This window comes from Panthera pardus, unplaced genomic scaffold (assembly GCF_024362965.1).
Source record: "Panthera pardus isolate Hobbes unplaced genomic scaffold, ASM2436296v1 HiC_scaffold_11, whole genome shotgun sequence".
NCBI lineage: Eukaryota > Metazoa > Chordata > Mammalia > Carnivora > Felidae > Panthera > Panthera pardus.
In genome coordinates this window covers 28,148,308-28,172,547 of record NW_026526666.1, presented here as the reverse complement: position 1 = coordinate 28,172,547, position 24,240 = coordinate 28,148,308, and the positions used below count along the sequence as shown (strand labels likewise).

The 24,240-nt window shown below is 40.1% G+C and overlaps 1 protein-coding gene and 1 non-coding gene across 2 annotated transcripts in view; one reads left to right on the top strand and one right to left on the bottom strand.

Annotated features, from left to right (window-relative positions):
- DIPK1A (divergent protein kinase domain 1A) overlaps positions 1-15,471 on the bottom strand; it is a 106,315-nt gene extending 90,844 nt beyond the window's left edge. The window contains exon 1 of the mRNA XM_019437943.2: positions 15,316-15,471. Coding sequence (XP_019293488.1) covers positions 15,316-15,369 — 54 coding nt within the window. The 5' untranslated portion in view covers positions 15,370-15,471. The remainder of the gene's footprint in view (positions 1-15,315) is intronic.
- Positions 15,472-23,635: 8,164 nt separating this feature from the next.
- On the top strand, positions 23,636-23,701 carry LOC128775998 (small nucleolar RNA SNORD58). The gene has a single exon (XR_008420974.1). It is a non-coding gene; the product is annotated as a small nucleolar RNA SNORD58 (small nucleolar RNA).
- The last annotated feature ends 539 nt before the right edge of the window (positions 23,702-24,240 follow it).

The following is a 24,240-nucleotide window of genomic DNA, read 5'->3' as shown; positions in this document are numbered from 1 at the left end:
GGAAAACTATTTAACAAATAATAGAATTCCCCCAGAGCTGAAGAAAGACCCAAGTCTTAAGACTGGAAGGGCTCAGTAAGTACTCAATACAACTAACTGATAAAAGACCTACATCTATACATTTCCTCATGGAATTTCAAAACAAGTATAAAAAAGAGACCCTGAACAAGGAACAAAGGTCACCCAGAAAGGATCGATAAACAAACTGGCTTCTTGTCAGCAACAGAGGATGTTAGAAAACAATGGAACCACATCTTCACATTTTCTAAAGGAAATTATTTTCACCCTGAATTCTACACCCAGCCCAACTACGAATAAGTTCTAAGATACAATATATACAGTTTTAGACATGACTCAGAAAGTTTATTTCCCACATATCCTTTCTAAAGAACTTATTTCAGGACACACTCCAGTAAAATGACGGCAAAATCAGGACAGTAAAAGTGGATCCTGTGGAAGACAGGATCCTGAGAAAAGTGATTCCAACCCAGGAGAAGAGTGGAGGGAGATCCTTGTAACACAGCTGTCTGGTAACCTAGAAAAGCAGTTGGTTACAAAGGGGGATGCCGCAGAATAGAAAACATAACTGAATGTATATAGGAAGTGAGGCTATGACAAAGGCATATTATTATACCAAAAAAAAAAAAAATTAGAAGAAGAAAGGCAACTAGAAACTTCCTGGAAAAAAAAAAAGAGGCACAAAGAAGCTACATTCCAAATATGAAGCAAGCTTACATTTACCCCAGTTGATAAGGAATTAACGGAGTACGAGAAAAGAGGATCTGGTTGTTATTGATCATAGAATCTTGAGAGTCCAGAGTTCATTACTCTGGGCTTTGAGAGAAGAAAATGTAATCCTAGCACGCAAATTGGCTCTACACTAAATATTTATAGAATCATATTTTACGGAATACTAAAAATAGAGATGCTCTTCATCTTAGGCCAGAACTAACTTTGATACATTTGGTGTCAAGACAAATTTCAGGATCCTAAAAGAAATCCTGGTCAAAAGTGTTTCACTCTTATTTTCTGTGTACATGGCACGAGATGATAAGCAATTCCTATTTGCGGTACTCTCCCTAAAGGTGACAGTTGTTCATTACTCAAACGGTCCAGCACTCCAGAACTAGCTCAGTTCACTTGGATTTGCAGGCAGATGTCAGAAGAAATGTCTGCTCCCCACAGCTGAGCAGACAGTCATCCAGAAAAATAAGGTATATTGACTATTCAGGGAAGAAACTGTGCCCCATAGTAATCACAAATCATAACTCTGTTACTTTAATACAGATCTCAAAGGATAGGCTTTTGAATTATTCTTTAATAGGAATATTAAAAAGCAAGCATGGAGCACCTAGCTGGCTCAGTTGGTTAAGCATCCAACTCTTGAATTTGGCTCAGGTCATGATCTCATGGTTCATGTCTGTCAGCACAGAGCCTGCTTGGGATTCTCTCTCTTTCTCTCCCTCTGCCCCTCCCCTGCTTGCATGCTCTCTCTCTTTCTCTCCCTCACTCTCTCTCTCTCAAATAAATAAACTTAAAAAAAAAGCAAACAAGTATGATTTCTAAGCAAAAAGAAAGTTTTTATTTCTAGGGAATGAGCAAACATCACATGTTCTCTTCCCCACTGGCAGAAATATGGTTTAGCTTTTGGAAAAGGGCAAATCCTTGCAGTAATTTGCTTAATAACAAGAAGGATTTGTCCTTGTCTGTTAATCCTACTGCCTTCCTGACAAGGAGAAAGTAACTTCATGCTGCAGTCAGTGGGTCTCAGGTTCATAAGGGAGATTTTCCTTTATAGGAATAATTAGCAGGTCATAACAGTATGATACTATTTATAGTTTTCATCTTTTAGATTCAACTTATGTGGAGCTTTGGTTGTCCTTGGTAATAGGACAAAATATAAAAGTTATCAACTTTGACAATATGAAAGTGTCACTGACAGAAAGTGAGAAAAACAGATGGAAAAAGAAGCACATGTTCTAATGCCCCTTTTTGAAAATGGGGGAGTCAACAAAGATTGTCAAAAGTGGACAAAATGAGAATCACTGTCAGTGTCTAAAGTTACTAAGTTAAGTGCAGAGGAAGTAAAATTAATAATACGACTGCTGTATCAAGCACTGGAAGAGAGAATGGGAGGACTATAGTATAAGAGGGCTGAACACTCATTTTTTTTTAATTTTTTTTTTTAACGTTTCTTTATTTTTGAGACAGAGAGAGACAGAGCATGAACGGGGGAGGGGCAGAGAGAGAGGGAGACACAGAATCGGAAACAGGCTCCAGGCTCTGAGCCATCAGCCCAGAGCCTGATGCGGGGCTCGAACTCACGGACCACGAGATCGTGACCTGAGCCGAAGTCGGACGCTTAACTGACTGAGCCACCCAGGCGCCCCTGAACACTCATTTTTTAAAGTGGAAAGTCAATAGATATTATCTGAAATTGATTAAAAAACATAAAATTCTGTTATTTGGAGGAAATAATCTTTTTGACTGTACAACTCTCAGGAAAATATCTCAAAGCACAAATCTCTAACATTTGTATATTTACTTATAAATATTCTATATAAACTTATGACTATATTAATCTATTACATACCTGTTATAACTTACACAAAAATAGATGTTAAAAGTATATCAGAGGGGTGCCCGGGTGGCTCAGTTGGTTGAACGTCCGACTTCAGCTCAGGTCACGATCTCACAGTTCGTGAGTTCGAGCCCCGTGTCGGGCTCTGTGCTGACAGCTCAGAGCCTGGAGCCTGCTTCAGATTCTGTGTCTCCCTCTCTCTCTGCCCCATCCCCACTCATGCTCTGTCTTAAAAATAAATAACACATTAAAAAAAATTTTTTTACAAAAGTATATCAGAATAATTTTGAATAGATTTTTTTATCTGGAGGGAATGCTTACTGTAGTAATAAACCAGAAACAGAAAATAATTAGCTATTCTGACAAAAATAAATATTTTAAGATATAAGAAAGTATATGAGAATAAAGCACCTCCTAGGATGTATACAGTTCCTTTCAAACACAGAGCTCTAGAAGTTAGAGGTATAGTTACCAGGAAAGCCAAAAAGATAAGTGGTTCAAAGAGGCTACCTTTCAGGACTAAAGCTGGGGATAAGGAGAAGTAGAAGGGGAGAACAATAATTTGCATCATAAGCTCACCTATATTATTTTACTTATTATATACATGTTTTCTTTTGTACAAAAAATTAATCTAATCAGTCCCATAAACTATCTCTGCTAGTGTTTATGCTGATTCATTCAACAAATATTTACTGAGCATCTAGTCTTGGCTAAGCACAGAGGATAGAGGAGGGCAACGGACATCTTGGCTCTCAAGGAAATCGAGCCTGGGACCAAAGAAAGCTGTAAAAACTGCTGGTGACAAGTATCATTGTATGTGCTGGATATCATGCACACACAGTCTGGAGCACAAAAGAGGCACACTAATACTGTGTGGGGTGTTAGGGAAGGATTGCTAAGAGGTCACTTCCTCTTCGAGTCAAAACCTGAAGGGCAAGTAGAAAACTAAGAATAAACCAGGTAGACAGGAATGCAGGGAAATGGGGAAGGGTATCCTAGGGCAAAGCAGAAAAGGGAGGGCAGACAGGCTGACACATGAGCATGGTGTGTTGGTAAACTGCAAGATTTTCGGGATTGCTAGAGCTTTAAACGGTGCATAAGGTGGTAGTGGCAGGAATGAAATGGCAAGACAGGAAGGGACCAGACATGGAGGGCCATGCTCAGAACTCTGCATAGTCTCCTGAAGGCAGTAGAACGTCATTAAAGGATTTCATCAAAAGGGAGGGAGACTAGATCAGATTTGCATTTGGGGGAAGATGACTCTGGAAGCAATGTGGAAGATGGAGCTAAAAGGGTATAAATGAGGCCGGAAGGCCATTCTGGAGGCTATTATAGTGGGCCTAACGACACATAAGGAGAGAATCATGGTACCAGCAGGAGACAGATGGCCAATAGATACATGAAAAAGTACTTACCATTACTAATCGCTGGGGAAATGCTCTTTAGTAACTGGAGAGTATCACTAACTGAAAGGGAAAGAAGCAAGTTTTGAGGGGGGTGGAGTTTAGGTTAGGACATGTTAAATACGAAGTGCCATCTAAAGGTAGATATCAAATAAGCAAATCTAAAGTTCTGGGGGAGAGGTTTGGACTGGTGATATAGAGTTGAGACCCATTAATATTTGGGTTGTAGTGGAAGTCACGTGAAGAGCTACAATTACCAACAGAGCTTGTACAAAATGAGAAGTAGAAGAAGGCTGGAATCTTGGGGAAAGTGGGGAGCAAAGGACTAAAGTAACTGAAAGGAAAGGGCAGGAGTATCCACAAAGAATGAAGGAAGGTCAGAGCAATAAGGAGATGGTAAATGAGCCAAGAAGAGCAGCTGAAAAGACAGATCTTGGCATCCTGACTGAATAGGGAAAGGAGGAAAGCCAGAGCGGGGTGGATGGACTGGAAGACATGGGTGTGCAAAGGCCTCAGTTGTGATGATAACACGAGGGTGATGGTGAAAGTAAAGAATAGGAATGCAAGACAGAAGAAGTGTGTGCTTAGTGTGGGCTACAGGAGCTCAGTATCTTAGAGTGGTTACAGAATATTTTTGAACACATGGAAAAACATGTACATTGTATCATTTTGCACAACCTGAGTATATGCTCAGGGAAAAGGAGAAGATCAGGGTAATAAATAGGCTCTGCATTCACTGGGGACAAATTTAGTTTTACTGGATCAGGTGTGACTAAAAATGTTGTCAGCTGATACAGTAAAACAAAACCAAGTGTTATCTTCTTTAAGGGCTTAAGAACAACTTTAATTATAGTAATAAAGAGAAATAAGTTACTTTTTTATTTTTGAGAGAGAGGGAGAGAGCACAAGCAAGGAGGGTGGTGGGGGGGAGAGGGAGAAAGAGAATGTTAAGCAGGCTCCACACCGCGTGCAGAGCCTACACAACACAGGGCTGGATGATCATGAAATCATGACCTGAGCCAAAACCGAGAGTCTGATGCTTAACTGACTGAGCTACTCAGGCACCCCATAAGATACATTTTTTTTTCTAGGAACAAACTCAAGGGACCCATAAGTTACATTTTAAAGAATGTTTTCCTAGGGTTCATAAAGTGAAATTTTGTACTCTTACTTTAGTTTGTATAATAGTACAAAAGATTTAAGAATAGTATCTACTGTAAAAACAAATATTTTCACACAGCAGCTATTTGTGTCTTCCTTCCTTTAATAAACATCCATGATTCTTCCCATAGTAGTTGTTGGAACAATAAATACAATTCTCTTGGGGTGTGTGCTGACTCAGTCAGAAGAGCATGTGCACAACTCTTGATCTCAGGGTCATGAGTTCAAGTTCCATGTTGGGTGTAGAGATTACTAAAAAAAAATAAACTTAAAACAATACAACTCTTATAAAATCTATTCTATGACAACATCTTCAAACCTAATAGCAATGGGAAAGACATGAATAAAATATTGTAGGAAATGACTGATTTTTTTAATTGTCAGAATTCAGTTGTATTCTTTTTGTGGTAGGCAGAATTCTAAAGATGTCTCCCAAGATTCCCACCCCCTTGGTTATTGAATCAAACACTAATCTATGTATGAAGAGACTTGGCAGTTGGAATTAAGGTTACTAATCAGCTGACTTTAAAGCAGAGATATCCTCGGTTAACTGGGTGTACCCAATGTGACCCCTTAACAGCAGAAGAGAAAGGCAGAAGAGCCAGAGCAATGAGGCAGAGAGGAAATCAGAGAGATATGAAGCATGCAAAGGCTCTACCACTCTCATGGGCTTTCTATATGGAGAAAGGAAGCCATGAACCAAAGAGTGTAGGTGGCCTCTAGAAGTTGAGAACAACCCCAGCCAACAGCCAGAAAGGAAATGGACACCTCAGCCCAAGTATGAAACTGAATTCTAACAACAACCTAAAAGAGTCCAGTACTCCAGAAAGAAAGTCAACCCTAATGACACCTTGATTTCAACCTTTGAAACCTGGAGCAGTGAATGAGCAGGCCAAACTGTACTCAAACTTCTAACCTACAGAACTGTGACATAAGGGTACAAACAAATGGGTGTTGTATTAAGCTGCTCAATTTGTGGTAATTTATTCCAGGAACACTGGAAGACTAACACACTTTCTTTAATTGCTGACTTCAAATGTGCTCTATCAAATCTCATTTTCCTGACCTTTCATGTAACTTTGGACAGAGTTCACACATTTCCAATAATACTCAGTTATTATGAAATCCAGTTTAATTAATTTTCCCCCAACCTTTTATTTTGAAAATCCTTAAATCTACAGAAACTTTAAAAGAATAGTGCAAAAAATACCCTTATACCTATATTCATCAATTGCGAACATTGTCCTACATTTGCTTTCTTTGTCATTCTCTCTAAACATACATAAATATCTCTACCTCTCCTGCTTTCTTTTTCTCTGTATCAGTGGTCCTCAACTAGGAACAATTTTGCCTCTCAGAGGACATCTAGCAATGTTTGGAGACATTTTGACTGTCATTACTAGGGGGTGGGGGGGAGGATGCTACTGGTATCTAAAGGGTAGAGGCCAGGGATGCTGCTAAATATCCTACAAAACAAAGCCCCACACCACAAGGAATTATCCAGCCCTAAATGTCAATAGTGCCAAGGTTAAGAAACACTGCTCTTTATATATGTATATACAAATGTATTTTCCTGAACTATTTGAAAGTAAATTATAGGCATTATGACATTTTTTATGCTAAATACTTCAGTTTACACCTTCTAAAAATAAAGACACTCTCTTATATAATACAATTTAACAATGATAACAATGATACAATAATACCATCCAATGTATAGTTCATTTTCAATTTCCCCATTATCTCAAAAAAATCCTTTAGCACATTTTATTCAAAATCCTAGACCCAGGGTGCCTGGGTGGCTCAGTCAGTTAAGCATCCAACTTCAGCTCAGGTCATAATCTCAGAGTCCGTGAGCTCAAGTCCCACATCAGGCTCTGTGCTGACAGCTCAGAGCCTAGAGCCTGCTTCAGATTCTGTGTCTCCCTCCCTCTACCCCTCCCCTGCTCACACTCTGTCTCTCTCTCTCTCTCTCTCAAAAAATAAATAAACATTAAAAAAAAAAAAAACCACCAAAATCCTAGATCCAATCAATGGTACAGAGATTGGCATATTGGTCAATATTTCAAATTTAAAATAAATAAGAAGCTCTAATTTCAAGCAACTGGGGGCAGGCAGTAAAACTTATGGTCCCAGCTCTAGGATCTATCAGTCTGTGATTCTGATACCATGTATGTCTGAAATGGATGTAGTAATTAATTCAGAAGGTTGTTAGCATGTTATAAATCTCTCTTGCAAGAATATCCTCGGACATGATTACTCAGTTCTTAGGACAGAAAGGAAACTCTATTTATAATAATCCATAACCCTGTTGAAAAAAACATCAATCTGAAACAATAAATCGAAAAGGAACTTTTTCCAAACAAGATATAAAAATGGCCAAAAAGCACATGAAAAGATACTCAACATAACTTATCATCAGGGAATTGCAAATCAAAACCACAATGAGATATCACCTCACATCCGTTAGAATGGCCACTATCAAAAAAACAAAACAAAAACAAAAACAGAAAATAACAAGTGCTGACAAGGATGTGGAAAACCTGTGCATTGTTGGTGGGAATTTAAATGGTATAGCCACAATAAAAACCAGTATGGAGTTTCCTTAAAAAATTAAAAATAGAATTACCCTATGATTTAGCAATCTCGCTTCTGGGTATACATAATTGCAAGCAGGATCGCAAAGAATTATTATAATTTCCATGTTCACTGCAGCATTAATCACAATAGCCAAGATGTGGGAGCAACCTAAATGTCCAGTGACTAATGAATGGATAAAGAAAGTGTGGTATGCACATATGGTAGAAAATTATTCAGCCTTTAAAAAGAAGGAAATCTTGTCATAAACTACAAGATGGATCAATCTTGAGAACATTATGCTAAGTGAAATAAGCCAGTCATAAAACACGGACTGCATGATTCTACTTACATGGGGTATCTAAAGAAGTCAAACTCACAGAAACAAAAGCAGAATGTGGTTACCAAGCTGGTAGGGAGGGGGAAATGGGGAGATGTTTAATTACAGAGTTTCAGTTTTGCAAGATAAAAAGTTCCAGAGAGCTGTTTCCAACATTGTGCATATATTAACATTATTGTACCATACACATAAAAGTGGTAAGATAGTGGGGTGCCCAGGTGGCTCAGTTGGTTAAGCGTCTGACTCTTGATTTTCAGCTCAGGCCATGATCTCACCACTCATGAGATTATGCCTCACACTGGGCTCAGTGCTGACAGTGCAGAGCCTGCTTGGGGTTCTCTCTCTCTCTCTCTCTCTCTCTCTCTCTCTCTCTCTCTCCCTCTCTCTCTGCCCCTCCCTCATTCTCTCGCTCTCTCTCTTTCAAAATAAATAAACATAAAAAAAATGATAAGATGGTGAATTTCATATTATGTGTTTGCGGCCACAATAGAAAACAAAAGAAAAATAACCACAACACCATGATAACATCTAAAAAAATTATTTCATTAAATACCCAGTCAACTCACCCAACCACAAAAAGAACTACTTATTTCTGGCACACCTCGATGGTTCAGTCAGTTGAGCGTCCAACTTCAGTTCAGGTCAGGATCTTGCAGTTCATGGGTTTGAGCCCCATGCCAGGCTCTGTGCTGACAGCTCGGAGCCTGGAGCTTGCTTCGGATTCTATGTCTCCCTCTGTCTCTGCCCTTCCCCTGCTCTCTCTCTCTCTCTCTCAAAAATAAATAAACACTTTTAAAAATGTAAAAAAAAAAAAAAAACTCTTTAAAAAAAAGAACTATTTATTTCTAAAGAAAAATTGATCCACTAATATTTTGGGTTTTTTTCTTCAAATATGTTCACTTGACAATATCATAGTTTTTCTAAATTCATATACTTTGTAGATTAAGATTTTTAAGGGAAAATTAGTCAAAAATATTTGAATGTCTAGAAATATGTTAAGAATGTGAGACATTTAGCTTTTCAACCAAATGATATAAAAGATGATATTTAACGGAATGGTATAGCATTGTTTTTAGAAGCAACTTTAAGAAATGAAAGCATTAAAATGTACCTAACTGTAAGGAGGGAGGGAGGGAGGGAGGAGGGGAGGAAGGAAGGAAGGAAAAGAAAGAAGGAAGGAAGGAAAAACTATAGACAATGTAAAACAACTTTATAATTGATCAAAATGAAAATGGAGGGGCACTGGGAAGATGACAATGAAGAAACAAACACTATTACTATACGCTACAGCCTGAAAGTATGGTGAGGATGCAATATGCCTGAGAATTCATCATTTCTTTGAGTTTCTAACAGGGGTAGAAAAGCAACTAATGATAATATCAAATGTTTGCATTATAATTTTATGTTTGAATTTAAGACATCATGGGATGCATACACTCTCAATATACTCACCAGTCTCAGGAAGCTAATCAGAGTTTTAGGGATTTCATTTCAGGCAAAGGCAAAAATTTAGCTTTGAACAGCAGGTCTAACAAACTTGATGAGAACCACACCACCTATAGTCTTTGGGGAATAGGGAACCACCACCTGCTCTAATTATCCTTAGATTTAAAATAATCCTGGAGGCTGAAAATGGGCAAGAAGCCATTTTACCCTAAGTACCATACTTGATAACATCATCACTTAGTACCAGTTAACCTAGTCAGTAACCCCATCTCGCACTAAATCCCATAAAACAGCCACACTAAGTTACAAAGAACCAAACCATCTACAGCAGTCATTTTTTTAATGTTTATTTTTATTCTTAAGAGAGCGTGAGTGGGGGGAGGGGCTGAGAGAGAGGGAGACAGAGAATCTAAAGCAGGCTCTGCACTGACAGTAGTGTGCTCAGTGTGGGGTTTGAACTCATGAACCATGAGATCATGACCTAAGCTGAAGTTGGACACTCAACCAACTAAGCCACCCAGGCACCCCAACAGCAGTCATTTTTGAAAGACAGTACTAATATAAACCAAAGAGCCTGGTATCAGAAATGTTAAACAAGTGCCCACACCCTAATTAGAACATGCTATTTATCCTTTTTTCATGACAGCCCTACAGAACACATATTGGAACTGTTAGTCATTGTTAAGAAATTTAAAAGTTTTGCAATCTAAAGGGCTTGAAAACCTTTAGAAGTACCTGCATATCTCAAACTTCAAATTCCGTTAGAGTTGCAGCAGCTTTTTAAATGCAACAGGGCATGCAGACAGAATGAGTAGAGTGGAAAAATGTGTATAATCTAAATACAGAAAATTGTTCTAAATTGTCTTAACTTTCATTCTTCCAAGACTTAATGATAGTGAGAAGGAAGAAGGTATTCTAAACTAAAACTAAGGAATTATAGGCTGTGTTATCAGTCCCACTCAGACCTGAGTAAACCCTAAACAAAGTAGATCCTAATTTGTAGGAAACACACTGCTAAAAACAGATAAATGCAGGTGTCATGCTGGGTCACCACATCCAGTGGGCCAAAAGTAGTATCATTGTAATGATGTGTGGAAGAAAAACACTGCCTAAAAATGGTCTAAACATGTTAATACACCCACAGTTTCCGATCTCGGATGCAGGCCTCTACTCTGTTCAATGTGCCGCAACATTTAGCCAGTCCAGGAAGTACTATTTCTCAGGTAAGTTTTCAACAAAATAGCTGGAAAGGATGGACCTATAAATTAGTATGCTCTGAGAATAATGCCTTGCCATGTTGCTCAGGTAAATGTTTGTTGGCTATCTATTTCAGGCAGGTCATGAGCCCTCCTGACTGACAGAGGCCCCACAGACAAAGTGTGCCTTCACCACTTCTCTGGAAGAAGTACTCCCTGCATCAAAAAGTTGGCATTGATGGGGGCACCTGGGTGGCTCATTCAGGTAGGCATCCAACTCTTGATTTGGGCTTGGGTCATAATCCCACGGTTAGAGGGTTTGAGCCCCGAGTTGACTCCACATTGGCAGTGCAGAGCCTGTTTGGGATTCTCTCTCCCTTTCTTTTTGCCTCTCCTCCTCCTCCTCCTCCTCCTCTTCCTCTCCCTCTCTCTCTCTCTCTCAAAGTAAATAAATAAACATTAAAAAATACTTTAGCTGGTTGGAAGGACAAATATTATTAAAATGCCCATATTACCCAAAGCAATCTATAGATTTAATACAAGCCCTAACAAAATACCAACAGCATTTTTCACAAAGTTAGAACAAATAATCTTAAAATTTGTACAGAGCCATGAAAAACCCTGAATAGCCAAAGCAATCTTGAAAAAGAAGAACAAAACTGTAGGTATCCATAATCCCAGACTTGAAGATCTAATATGAAGCTGCAATAATCAAAACAGTATGGTACTGGCACAAAAACAGACACATAGATCAATGAAACAGAGAGCTCAGAAATAAACCCACGATTATACAGAGTTGATATACATACATATATTTATATTGCATATATGTAATAGAATATTACTCAGCCATGAAAAAGAATGACACTTTGCCATTTGCAACAACATGGATGGGGCTAAAGAGTGTAATGCTAAGTGAAAGAGGTGGGTCAGAGAAAACAAATACCATATGATTTGACCCATATGTGGAATTTAAGAAACAAAATACATGAACAAAGGGAAAAAGAACCCATCCCAAAACCAGACTCCTAACTACAGAGAATAAACTGATGGCTACCAGAGAGGAAGGAGGGTGGGAGGAATGGGTAAAATCAGTGAAGGGGATTAAGAGTACACTTATCATGATGAACACAGAGTAATATATGGAATTATTGAATCACTATGTTGTACATCTGAAACTAATATAATACTGTATGTTAACTATACTAGAATTAAAAATTTTTAAATAATAATTTTGAAAAACCACTCTAGTTGGAAAGAGGATATTGGCAGGAGAAATGAAACAAAATACTGATCATTGTTGAGGGCAGGTGATAGGTAGGTGAGAGTTCATTATTCTTTTCTGCTTTATGTGTGTATAAAAATTTCCATAATAAAATAGTTTTAAAAGAGAAAGAAACTAGGGGCGCCTGGGTGGCTCCGTCAGTTAAGCGTCCAAGTTCGGTTGAGGTCATAATCTCATGGTTCGTGGGTTCCAGCCCCACATGGGGCTCTGTGCTGACAGCTCAGAGCTGGGAGCTTGCTTGCTTCAGATTCTGTGTCTCCTTCTCCCTCTGGCCCTCCCCAAGTCATGCTCTGTCTCTCTCACTCACTCTCAAAAATAAATAAACATTAAAAAAAAAAAATTTTTTTTTTAAAGAGAAAGAAACTGTTCTCTTCCTCTCAAGTTGTCTTCTGCATCTTCCCTTTTCCTTCATTGCACTTACTGTTGTCATTATGTATTTCTGGATTATTTAATTAATGTTTGTCTCCCTAACTAGACTTTAAGTTCCATAAGGACCACAAAGACATTTGCTTAGCTCCAGTAGAATTGCTTCCATCTCACAAAGTTTCTGGGATGTGACAGGCCTCCAACAAATATTAAGTAAATGACTAAATCAATATGATAAGTCATATTATATATACACCTAGATCAATTACCAATAAATGCTCAATAAATAAAAGTGGGGGTGGTGATGTAGATAGCCAGGAATCTTTGGGTGAAGGAATTCAACATATTTACCTGTATGTATTTACTACTTAAATTCACATGCTTTTCTATTTAAAATGTAGCAAAAATGTCACAAAAAATACTTAACTTCATATAGCTCATCCTCACTATATTTATGTGATGTACTCAGTTAAGAACCACAATCTCCACTTTATGATACGGAAACTATGGAACTAAAAAGTTAGGAAGTTTTTTCAAGGTCATGATGAACCAGAAGCACAAATGAACAAAGCTCAGCTCTGTTCTCATGCCTCATGCTGTTCTTAAACGAACATGATTTTATTCTCAGGAAAAATATAACAAGAAAAGAGGAAAAGGAGTACTGTATATATTAATTCAATCTTCAGTGGCTGAGAAACTGAGTACTGTCTAATGGTCTCAGTTGGAGATATTCTGACTTTGCCCAAAACAATTTCAAGGCTGAAGCACCTAGTGGTAAAGGAATTCTAAAAAGCAGAAGATGAGGCATTTAGACAATAGGGAACAGAAAAAAAGTATGACACTTGAGTAATGTGAAGGCCTTTTTTTTTAACTGGTTAAACTAAAAGAGTATAGTGAGGCACAACTAACAAGAAAATTCATAAAAACAATAAATACTAATACCAAGACATTGTTTAAAACACCAGGCCCCTGGGTTCCCAAGTTTAAAACTTATTTATCTAAAATATAATACTAGAATCAATAATTTCCTATTTAATCATTCTTTATATAGAAGTAGCCTACTGGGGCACTTGGGTGGCTGTCAGTTAAGCATGCGACTTCAGCTCAGGTTATGATCTCAGTTTGTGAGTTCGAGTCCCGCATCCCGCTCTGTGCTGACCACTCAGAGTCTGGAGCCTGCTTTGGGGTACTGTGTCTCCCTCTCTCCTGCTCACACTCTGTCTCTCCCTCTCTCCCAAGAATAAATAAACATTTTAAAAAATTAAAAAAAAAAAAGTAGTCTACTAAAATATCACTATATCCCCCAAATCCTTTTGAAATGCTTAAAATCCAAGTTTACCTTATTTTAGTAATATATAATGATGTGCACATTCGAAAGGCAGAAATACCAAATGTTTGCCATTAATGGAACCACAACTATTTGCAAAACTTATCTTAATTCAGCCAATCTGAAAGCTCTTGAGGTATGGTGCCAAAAAAATGTCACAGCCCATTTATGGAGAACGTTTAGAGACAAACTAATCGAAGTCTAAAATAAAGTTTACCACAAAATCTCAAAAATTAAAAATAAATAGCTAGTTAGTTTTAGTGAAAAACATTTTAAATATCGCAATAAACTTATTTTGGGGAGAGAGTCTGGAAAGATATTCTATTGTTCATATAAAGGGTTACAAAGAGGTATCTGGCCTAGGTTGAATTCTACAGTGGGTTGCTCTACTGTTCCTTAAGCACAAGTACTACTGGTGGAGCCGCTACAAGGACCCAGGACATTTAGTTTTACTCCTACACCCTTCAAATAGTGGGTTGTCAAATCATGCTTCCAATTTGCAGTGCATGATTCACTGCAAGGTAACGATTTACATGTGCAATTTCCAGACGAGAATGAAAGATTTACTTGCCCCAATGGTTTCTTCTCAACTTTTAAAATAATTTGTAAAAGCGCCAGCTGAGCATGAATTCCCGTCCCCGAATAATTTTTCGATACCTTAAGCCTTTTAATGTAGGCAGTAAAAGGAATACTGTCCTCTGAATGCAGACAACGCTGCTGACCCACGCGAGGCATTGATTTGTAGTTGTTTTTCCACTGGGGTGATAGATTTGCGCTCAGCTACTCACGATGTCTACTAGGTCCCCCTGGCGACCAACTGTACATGAAGGCAGTAGTAGGGTTCGAAGACACAGACTGGCAGCGGCACAGAGGGTGGAACGGGAAATCATGAAAGATTAACACGCGAACAGTACACATGACATGACTGAGAATTACGTTTGCATTGCTGGGGTATTTGAGATCGGCACCAGACACTGTCCCCTTTCCTTTTAGAAAGCAAACACCCACCCGCCCCTCATTTGGGCTTCTGAGCCCTACCTCCCATTTAAATTACGGGTGAGATGGAAAGACCGAACCAAGGGGCTCAGCACAAGGCACACGTCGCTTCTCGGGGATTTGGAGAAACAGTGATGTGACAAATTGCCATAATTTCCTAAAATATGGTGGAATGACACACCACCTTTCCCACCACAGACCGAAGACACAGAGTCTTGAAAAGCCGACGTGCGGGGCCCACAGGGCAGGAGGAGGAGAGCACCGGACCAGGGAGAAGCCGGCGGCACGTCCCGAGTCCAGGCTGCCGAGCCTCAACTGCTAGGGGCGTAGGGTCGCACCCGGGTCACGTCTCAGGGCTCTCAGAATGCGAGGGGCACCAGGGCGAGCCCGGGCGGGGCGACCTGGGCCCCGGAGCCCGGCGGCCAGGGCGCGAGAGGCGCCGGGGCAGCTGTGGGGGGCGCGGGCAGCGCCGCCGTGGAGGCTGCGGCGCCCGGGCGGCCGGGGAGGGCGCGCCGCCAGGTGCCGGACGGCAGGGGGCAGCGGGTTTCGGGCGGGCGCCGACCCAGTGAGGGAGGAGGGAGGCGGGCGAATCCCGCGCGGCGAGGGAGGGCGCCCGGAGGGCTCGCCGCCGGCCTACCTGGAGGTAATAGGGTTTCCTTAGCCAGGCCCCCGGACAGAGACTCCTCGCCATGGTAATCACACATCGCCCCGCCGCGCCGCAGTCAGAGGCGGACCCGAGCGCAGGCGACCGGGCTCCCCGCCTTCCCCGGCCTCCCCGCCCCCAGCCCGCCCGGGCCCGCCCACTCCTCCGCCCCCGCGGCGGCGAGGGCCGGACTCCCCCCCAGCCCCTCTGCGGAGACAGCGGCCGGCAGTCCGAGGCTCTGCCTCCTGCTCTACTCGCCCCGCCGCCGCGGTTGTCAGAGCCGCTGCCGCCGACTCCGCCATAAAGGGGAGTCGCGCCTCGCCTCGGCCGACATAAATCCAACTGCGCCTCGCGCTTAAAGGGGAGGCGTGCGGAGGAGGCAGAGGGCGCCGCGGAAGCCCGGGTGTCGCACACTCCACGCGGGGAGGGGCGGGCCCGGCCAGGGGCAGCCGGCTCCCGACTCGCAACGCTGCGCTCTCCGCGCCTCCCGCCACCCAGCCACCCCTCCTGGCAGGACTAACGCCCGCTATGGATAGTGCTCCTTCAGTCGGGAAGTGTCTGGGCGGGCTGCATGGAAATTTAAGGGAAGCTTGGGGTTCCTTCCGTGGGGACGGGCTCGTTCTCCCTCGCGCGCGGTGTCCGGTGCGGCCGGGGCAGGGGGCATCTGCCGCAGTGGGTAAGGCCTACCGGCGAAGCCCCCGAGGACTGGGTTCTGCGCTGGTGGCGGAGCGAAAGCGGACGGGGCTCCTTTCCACTCAACTGAGTGTGCGCCTCCCCCCCCCCCCAAGCCATTTCGCCTCTTAACGGCCTTAAACTTTTTTTTTTTATTACCTTTTTAAAAGTCTGACTTTTTAAAAGTTCGTATTGTTTTCAAACATATAAAGAGTTTTCCTGGCCCCACCCAGGAACCCTGACTCAAAAGAAAGTAAAGAAAAGTATTACTGAATTAAATGCAGTCCTGAAGATAGGAGACCTGGGACGTGGCAGAGCTACTCAGTGAAGGCTACATAACGGAGGGTGTGGTGTCTTTCTTTTGAAAGTGAAGTCCAAATAAGGGAAAAAAGAACCACCCTAGTGGGAGAACAGCTGTTGATCCAAGAGACTTGTAATGAAGGAAGATGGGTTTTTGCTTCTTTTTACCCCACATACCACCTTTTCACGTGATGCCTACAAAGTTTAGGTACAACTCATTCTGGCCTGTTGCTCTGCCAAGTGTTTTCTCCAGAACCAAATCTTTACTGTGGTTTTTACCTAAACCTTGTTCTGGAGCTCTGCATTTCTGGAAAACAAAACAAAACAAAACAAAACAAAACAAAACAAAAACCTTCGTGCCTGCCCCTCCCCCAATGCACGTACAGACACGGGTTTTAAACTAGGGTAGGAAGTTCTTGCTGGCAGATAAACCCATTTTTCATGGATTTTCAGTTTGGGTTAAGAAAACAGTAATTTCTGAGTTAGCTAAGAATGGATGCTCCGGGTGTAATTAATTCATTCATCCAATAAATATTAAGTACCCAGACATTATTCTATTGGGTTATAAACCTGAATAAAACACAAAAATCCCAACCCTTGTGGATATTACACTTTCAGGGTAGGGATAACAGGCAATAAATAATAAATGAAATAAGTAAAATCAAACAGGGTAATAAAGCTGATGGGGATATGAAAAAAGAAAACAGTGGAGATGAGAACTACAGGTAGTGTAGGTTTGAGGAGAAAGATCATGCATTCAATTCTGGACACGTGACATTTGAGGTCTTTTAGAAATCCAAGTGAAGTCTTGAGTAGGCAGTTGTATATGTGAGTCTGGGGTTAAAGATAGTGGCTCAAGTGAGAGATACCAACATTTAGGTGATATTTATAACCATGAGACTGGACAAGGTCACCAAGAGAGTGAGTGTAAGTAGGAGAGAACCAAGGATAAAGCTGGCAAAGGAGACAGAAGGAGCAGCCAGTGAAAGAGGAGAACCCAGAGGGAGGTGACTGGAAATCAGTGAAGATAGTGTATCAAGCAGGAATGAATGCTTATAAGTAAGGACTGAGAACTAACCTTTGGATTTAGTACCATAGAGGCTATTGCTCAATGGAGCAGTGGGGGGAAATTTGATCTCTGTGGGTTGAAGAAAAAATGGGAAGAGAGGAATTAGAGATGCCTAATACAATTCTTTTGAGAAGTTCCTTTGCAAAGAGGAGCCCAAAAATGGACAGTAACTGGTGGTGGAAGTGGAGTCAAAAACAGATGGACCAAAATATTGGGAGAAATACCTATTTTTGATGAGAATTTGATGAGAATTACTTGGAAAAGATCTGGAAGAAGAAAAATTAATGTAGGGTCAAGAAGAGAGAATTGCTGGAGCAGTGTCATTGAGAGGGAAAGAGTTTGGAATCTAGCACACAAGTGACAGGATCTTCTCTTGATAGGAGCACAGGTTCTTCTATGGGAAGAGGCAAGCAGTTGGGGAGGAGGGGAGGAGGGAATCTGTGGATATCTCCTCTGATCATTTGAATTTTCTCAGAGATAAAGAAGGTAAGGTCATCAATAGAGGGAGGTGCAGAAGAGTAACAGAGGTTTGAGAAGAGAAGGTATGAAGTAGTTATCTAGGCGAATGGGAAGATGAATGGACTAGAGAGAAAAATCATATGCTCACTGAGTGCCATAAAGGACCCACTTGAGATCATGGTCATGAATTTAAGTGACATAAATCAGTGTGATTGTGGTTTGGTTTTGTTTTTGCCCAATAATAACTGGCTGCAAGGATGCAGGCTCAGAGTAGGCTTAGAATTTTATTTAATCAGGTTTTACCAAGGGAAGAGGAGCAAGCAACTTGAGAATGTAAGTAAGGGAGTTATGATTCTCCGAGTTTAAGGTGGGGGAAGAGTGGGTATGTGGAAATTAAGGACAGAGAAAATATTGTTGGATCAGTGAATTGCAAGTTTTTCGAGGGACTGTAGGAGTCCAAATAAAAGGCAACAATCTAAAAAGACGTATTTTTTTATATTCACTGACAGCTTTCAAGCCCCTCCTCTTCTCTTCCCTGTGGCCTACATGTGGGAAAACTGATAAGATGGCTCCTTTGGTGCTAGCAGAAAGTTCAAACCATTAGAGACCCAGCCCACTTGAGGGAAACTTCACTCTGGTCCTAGCCATCAATCACCATAAAACCCTAAGACAGTCTCCTTTCTCTTCTCCCTTAGGTTATATTTGTACCAGCCTAGGAGCCTGCCCAGTTCTCCACAGAAAGCTTCTGTGTGTGAGTAATAAAACATTTTTTTTAAGATTTTATTTTTAAATAACCTCTACACCCAACATGGGGCTCAAACTCACAAGCCTGAGACCGAGAGCTGCACACTCCACCAACTGTGCACCATAAACCTTTTCATACTCTCTTGGTACATATGTGTGGCATCATCAGTCTCAACATCCAAACCAAATTTGAGGTGGAGGAGTCTGTCCTACTTCTTCTGCAGAGTGACCACAACAACATGGGAATTAGAGTGGGATGCATGAAAACAAGATTATGGAGAAGTAATGAAGTCTAGAGTGGAATACAACAATGGCAATAAATGCCTAAAGGGTGTGGAATACAGTGTCATTGGAAGAGAGTCAAAAAGAGTGTCATAAGGATGATCTATGTATATAATAAAAACAAGACTTAGAATTAGGAGAGGTGCTAATCGCTGGAGAAGGTGTCAGTAGCCAAAAGATAAAGTCCTTGAAAAATAAAGCAGAGTGATACATGAGTTAGTAGGTGACTTCCACAATAGGAGAGTGACGACATCATAGGACACAAGTTAAAAAACAAAACAGGGGCACCTGGGTGGCTCAGTCAGTTGGGCATCTGACTTTCAGGTCATGATCTCTTGGTTCATGAGAGTGAGCCCTGCGTGGGGTTCCAAGCTGACAGTGCAGAATCTGCTTGGGATTCTCTCTCTCAAAATAAATAAATAAACTTAAAACAAAACAAAACAATTACTGGGCAGGGAGAGAAATTCAGAAGGAGAGGAAGAAGAGCCTGAAAGAAGCAATGAAGAGCAAGGAGGATTCCTATTCCACCTCCAAGTCCAGTGGCCTGAGGTCTCTGGAAAGGTTGCAGAGAAAATTGGCATCCACAGGGGGGTGAAGCAGGCTTGCTTTAGAACAGATGAAGGAACTATTCAGAGAGGAGATTGAGGATACAGATGATGAAGGACCATGAATTCCAGAGGATATGCAGTGAAAGATCTCAGAAATTGGGGAATGGTAGGAAAAGTGTTCAGAAAAGGTGGTATGAAGAGCCTTGAGTGGGCCAGTGGGTGGAGGATGAAGGGTGATTTGGGAGACTGGAATTTTTTCGTAGTGAGGTATATAAACAGGGATAGCAAAGACAAATTGTTGAACTTAATGAGAAGAAATGATTGCTCAGTTTTTTACTTAGAGTCAACAAAGATTAAATGTAGTTAATACTTTCTTATTTGAAAGGGGAAAATTAGTTTACATCATTTTCATTTCAAATTTGGGTTGTTTTTCCTGTCATCACATGTTCTAAGAGCCTGAGAGAGAAACATGGGGCTAGAGCAATCCCCTAGGGTCCACTCTGGGTGCACCATTATAGGTGGGTTTGATGAGCCCTCATACCACTGGACTTATACTTTTGGCTGTTTTTTTTTTTTTTTAATGTTTATTTATTTAATTTAAGAGAGAGAAAGAGCACAGGGGAGGGGCAGAGAGAGAGAGGGAGAGAGAATCCCAAGCAAGCTCTGTGCTGACAGCAGAGCCCCTATGAAGAATTCGATCTCACAACGGTGAGATCATAACCTGAGCCGAAATCAAGAGTTGAACGCTTAACCTACTGAGCCACCCAGGGGCTTCATACTTTTGGTTTTAAATCCACCTCTATGTGTTCCTAGATGGACCCTAGCAGGTTGGCCTATGGCAAATTTGAGTATGAAACTACCTCTTGATTTGGCCCTCCTTTGCACTCTCATCATAGTAGCCCTGCAAATTCTTGAATTTGTATGTTGGACCTATCTGATAGACATCTAAATTTACCTGTTTACCTGGCACTCATTCTTATAGAACTTAAAAGTTTTCTGTTTTTGTAAATAAAAGCTAGCTAATCCAAAACTAATCCATATGATAGTATTCAGAGGTGCTAATTTTTCATCATGTAACATAACTTGGCCTTCCATGGGCAAAGGAGTGACTCCAGTACTTCAAGTACAAGTGACCCCTGAACAGCATGGGTTTGAACTTTGCTGATCCCTCATATGCATATTTTGCAGTGCAGTACTGTAAGTGTATTTTTTCTTCTTTGCAATTTTCTTAATATTGTTTTCTTTAGCTTAGTTTACTATAAGAATATAGCATATAATAATATAATGTACAAAATATGTGTTAACCAACTATTTATGTTATTGGTAAGGCTTCTGGTCAATAGTAGGATATTAAGTTTTTGGAGAGTCAAAAGTTATGCACAGATCTTTGACTGCACGGTTGGGGAGTTGGCGCCCCTAACCCCCATGTAACTCAAGGGTCAACTGTATAGGAAAATAGTCTTGAACTTTCAGTAGTCTTTAAACCTTTTGGTTTATATACTCTCAAAAGAATTTTGAAAAATACATCTATCCCTATTTATATATCAGTGTCCAAAATTTTTATCATAAAATAAAACAATTGTAAAGGAAACCATTTCAATGTTACATTGTAAGTATTGGCATTTAAAAATAAGATGGTCACACAAGTTTTAAGTGTGTTCAATGGACTATAAATACCATAGCAATTTGATACCATTTAAAGAGTAAATTTAAAAATTGTTTCTTTATCTATCCTAATTGTAACATTGTTCCCTTTTCTTCTTTAACATTTATAATTCCATTTCCTATATATATAAAAAAAACTTCATATATATATGAATATATATATAAAACTTCATATATATATGAATATATATACATATATATATGAAGTTTTATTTATTTAATTAATCTCCACACCCAACATGAGGCTCGAAATCATGACCCTGAGATCAAGAGTCACATACTCTTCCCATTGAACCAGTCAGGTGGTCCTGTCCTGTTATATATTTTTATGCATTCTAATTTATATTTCAACCTGTCATGCTTCCCTGCAATAAAAAATAAGTTGGCATGTTAATGCCATTTACTTTCAGTTTACATTTTTGATTTTCGAATATATAATGCTCTCACCTGTTTCAAAAATAAAAACTAAATAAAAAGTATAGATTGAGAAGTCTTAATCCCACATTCATGCCTTTCTTCCTTGTCCCTACCCTATAAAGATAATCACTCATTAATTTTTAATGTATTCTTCCCGTGCCAGTGTTCCTTTATATAAATAAAAGCAAAATTGAATATGTATTTTTAAATTGAATATATAGTTCATCCCCCCTTTTCTTATATAAAAGATGGATTGCTTTATTACATTTTTTAAAACTGTAGAATGACAATGTACTGATTAGATTAATGAAAATGCACAAATTAGACAAATATCAAACCACAACCCTGATAAGAAATCTTCCTTTTCCTTTTCCTTTTCCCTTGAGTGTGGGGTTGGGTCACAGACTCAACTCACATTCTTCAAGGACATTTCAAAAACCTATGGTGCTTTTAGTTCTTTGAATTCAATACCAGTGACAGCCTAGGTTGCAAATGGCAGCCCTGGGCAGGCATGTTTTGTTTGGGTGGTCCAACATTTACAGATTGACACATTTTACATAAAGATCCAGATTTCTGACTCTTGTGAAAATTGGATGATCAGCTAACCAAAGATTTGATCATTCAGTCAGCAACAATGAGCTGGTGCTAAGTACAGCACCCTCCTCTTATCTGGGCCGGTGCTCTGAGGTTTGCCCCAGTCTCCCCTCACTCCCTAATATTGCTGCCTCAGCCCCTAGCACTTATTTCTCTTTCCAGGTTGGTCCCTGTAGGCATCTGACTTTGCAACCTCTGAGTTAATCTCTTTGTGAGTGATTTGGGAAAGTAGACACAATCAGGAATTTCTTTGAAGCTTCAAAATGGGAAGCAGGAAAAGGATGAGTAGAGAGAATAGAAGGAAGAGATTAGACTCTGAATTAGAGATTCAATGAAAAAACAGCCCCTGTTTTATGTGAGATTCCCCAGACAACAGGACAGACTAATTAATAATTTATTTACACTGATTCCTGGGGTGCAAATTCAGTCACTACCATGCACTAGAATGGTAAGGCAAGGTGGTGACTGAATTTGCACCCCAGGAAAAATTAAGTCTGTTGTGATATAGTCATGAGAACATAAGACTGAAATGAGAGAAAGGGCATTAAAATAAAAGACTTCAAAGAAAGAAAGAAAGAAAGAAAGAAAGAAAGAAAGAAAGAAAGAAAGAAAGAAAGAAAGAAGCTAAAATGAGAGACAGGGCACGCATTTATCTTCTATGAAAAGGCAAATTGGGGGCCATCTGGGTGGCTTGGTCGGTTGAGTGTCCAACTTCGGCTCAGGTCATGGTCTCGCAGTTTGTGGGTTCGAGCCCCGCATCAGGCTCTGTGCTGACCACTTGCTCAGAGCCTGGAGCCTGCTTTGGATTCCGTGTCTCCTTCTCTCTCTGCCCCTGCCCCGCTCACGCTTTGTCTCACTCTGTTTCTCAAAAATAAATAAATGTAAAATAAATAAATAAATAAGGCAAATTGGATATTGATTTTTAAAAATACGATGATTCTCTAATTGTCCATTGATACCACTATCAAATATTACCAATCTATTGTGTCTAAAATGTTATAAAATTATGTTAGGAGTATAGAACACAAGAAATTTAATATGAAGTAGAGCAGGCATTTTGTGTATCTGGTTTTTAAATATAGAATGCTTTAAAAAAGGAATGATTACAATTTGACAGCAAATTCTAATTCATATTATGTCCTTAATACCTAGCACAGCACCTGGTGTATAGAAGGTTTTGCTGAAAGAATGAATGAATAAATGAGGCTGTCTAGGAGGACAAAAAAATTAAAAAATAGAATAGGTTTTAAAGATGTTTTTAACTTAAAAATAACATTCAAAATCTGAAACTGAATCACAGTTGAATGACAGTCTTATTCTATTTCTTATTCTTATTGGTGCATTCCCTGAAGAAATGTTATAGTTTTTTTGCAATCGTTCCTCAAGAAAAGGAACAGCCTATAATAATTTGGTGCTAAGATTTTGTCTGACTTGAGGCATAACACTCTAATTCTGAAAATTGAAATTCCCCCAGTGAAAACATGGCAGTAAAAGACTTACATCAAGAATTCACAATGACCATAGCAAGCATATCAGAAATTATCATATAAAACTTGTCACATGGCTGCAGTGATGGCATTTCTCAGGACACCTTCAGATTAATCATGAAAACAACTATTCTCTGAGCAACTGCTGGGGAAAAAAAAACTTGTTAGTTATTGAAGTTATTGAAGAGTTTGCTTTATAACGGTGGATTATGGTCTTCAGCAGGATATCAACTTATCCTGAAACTGAGAGTTTTTCAGCCTCTGCAATGGTCTCGGGGTGTCCTATGGAATCTCCTATAGAATAATTGTCAAAGTTATAACATTTAAATGCATTCCACAATCTGGTTTCCCTATTTTATGTATAAAGATATGTCATGCTCTCTACAGAAGGGGAAAATTGCATACTTAATGCAGCAAGAGGTGGCCTGGTATCACACTACAGAGCACTGTTTATTAGGGTGATTGTGGTGTTGTCTTCCTTCTGAAGAACAGTCCAAAATATTTCCCAGTTCTCTTGAGCACAGGAATAACCATCCAAATCCAGGAAACATCCAATTCTCTCAGACGACAGCAGAGATCTTAGGAGACCAGATGTTTCCTCACTGATTACCCCCAGTAAAATCCAGTCAGAACCAACCAATTCAGAAAATGTTAATGAGGGTTCAGACTTCTTATGGAGTAT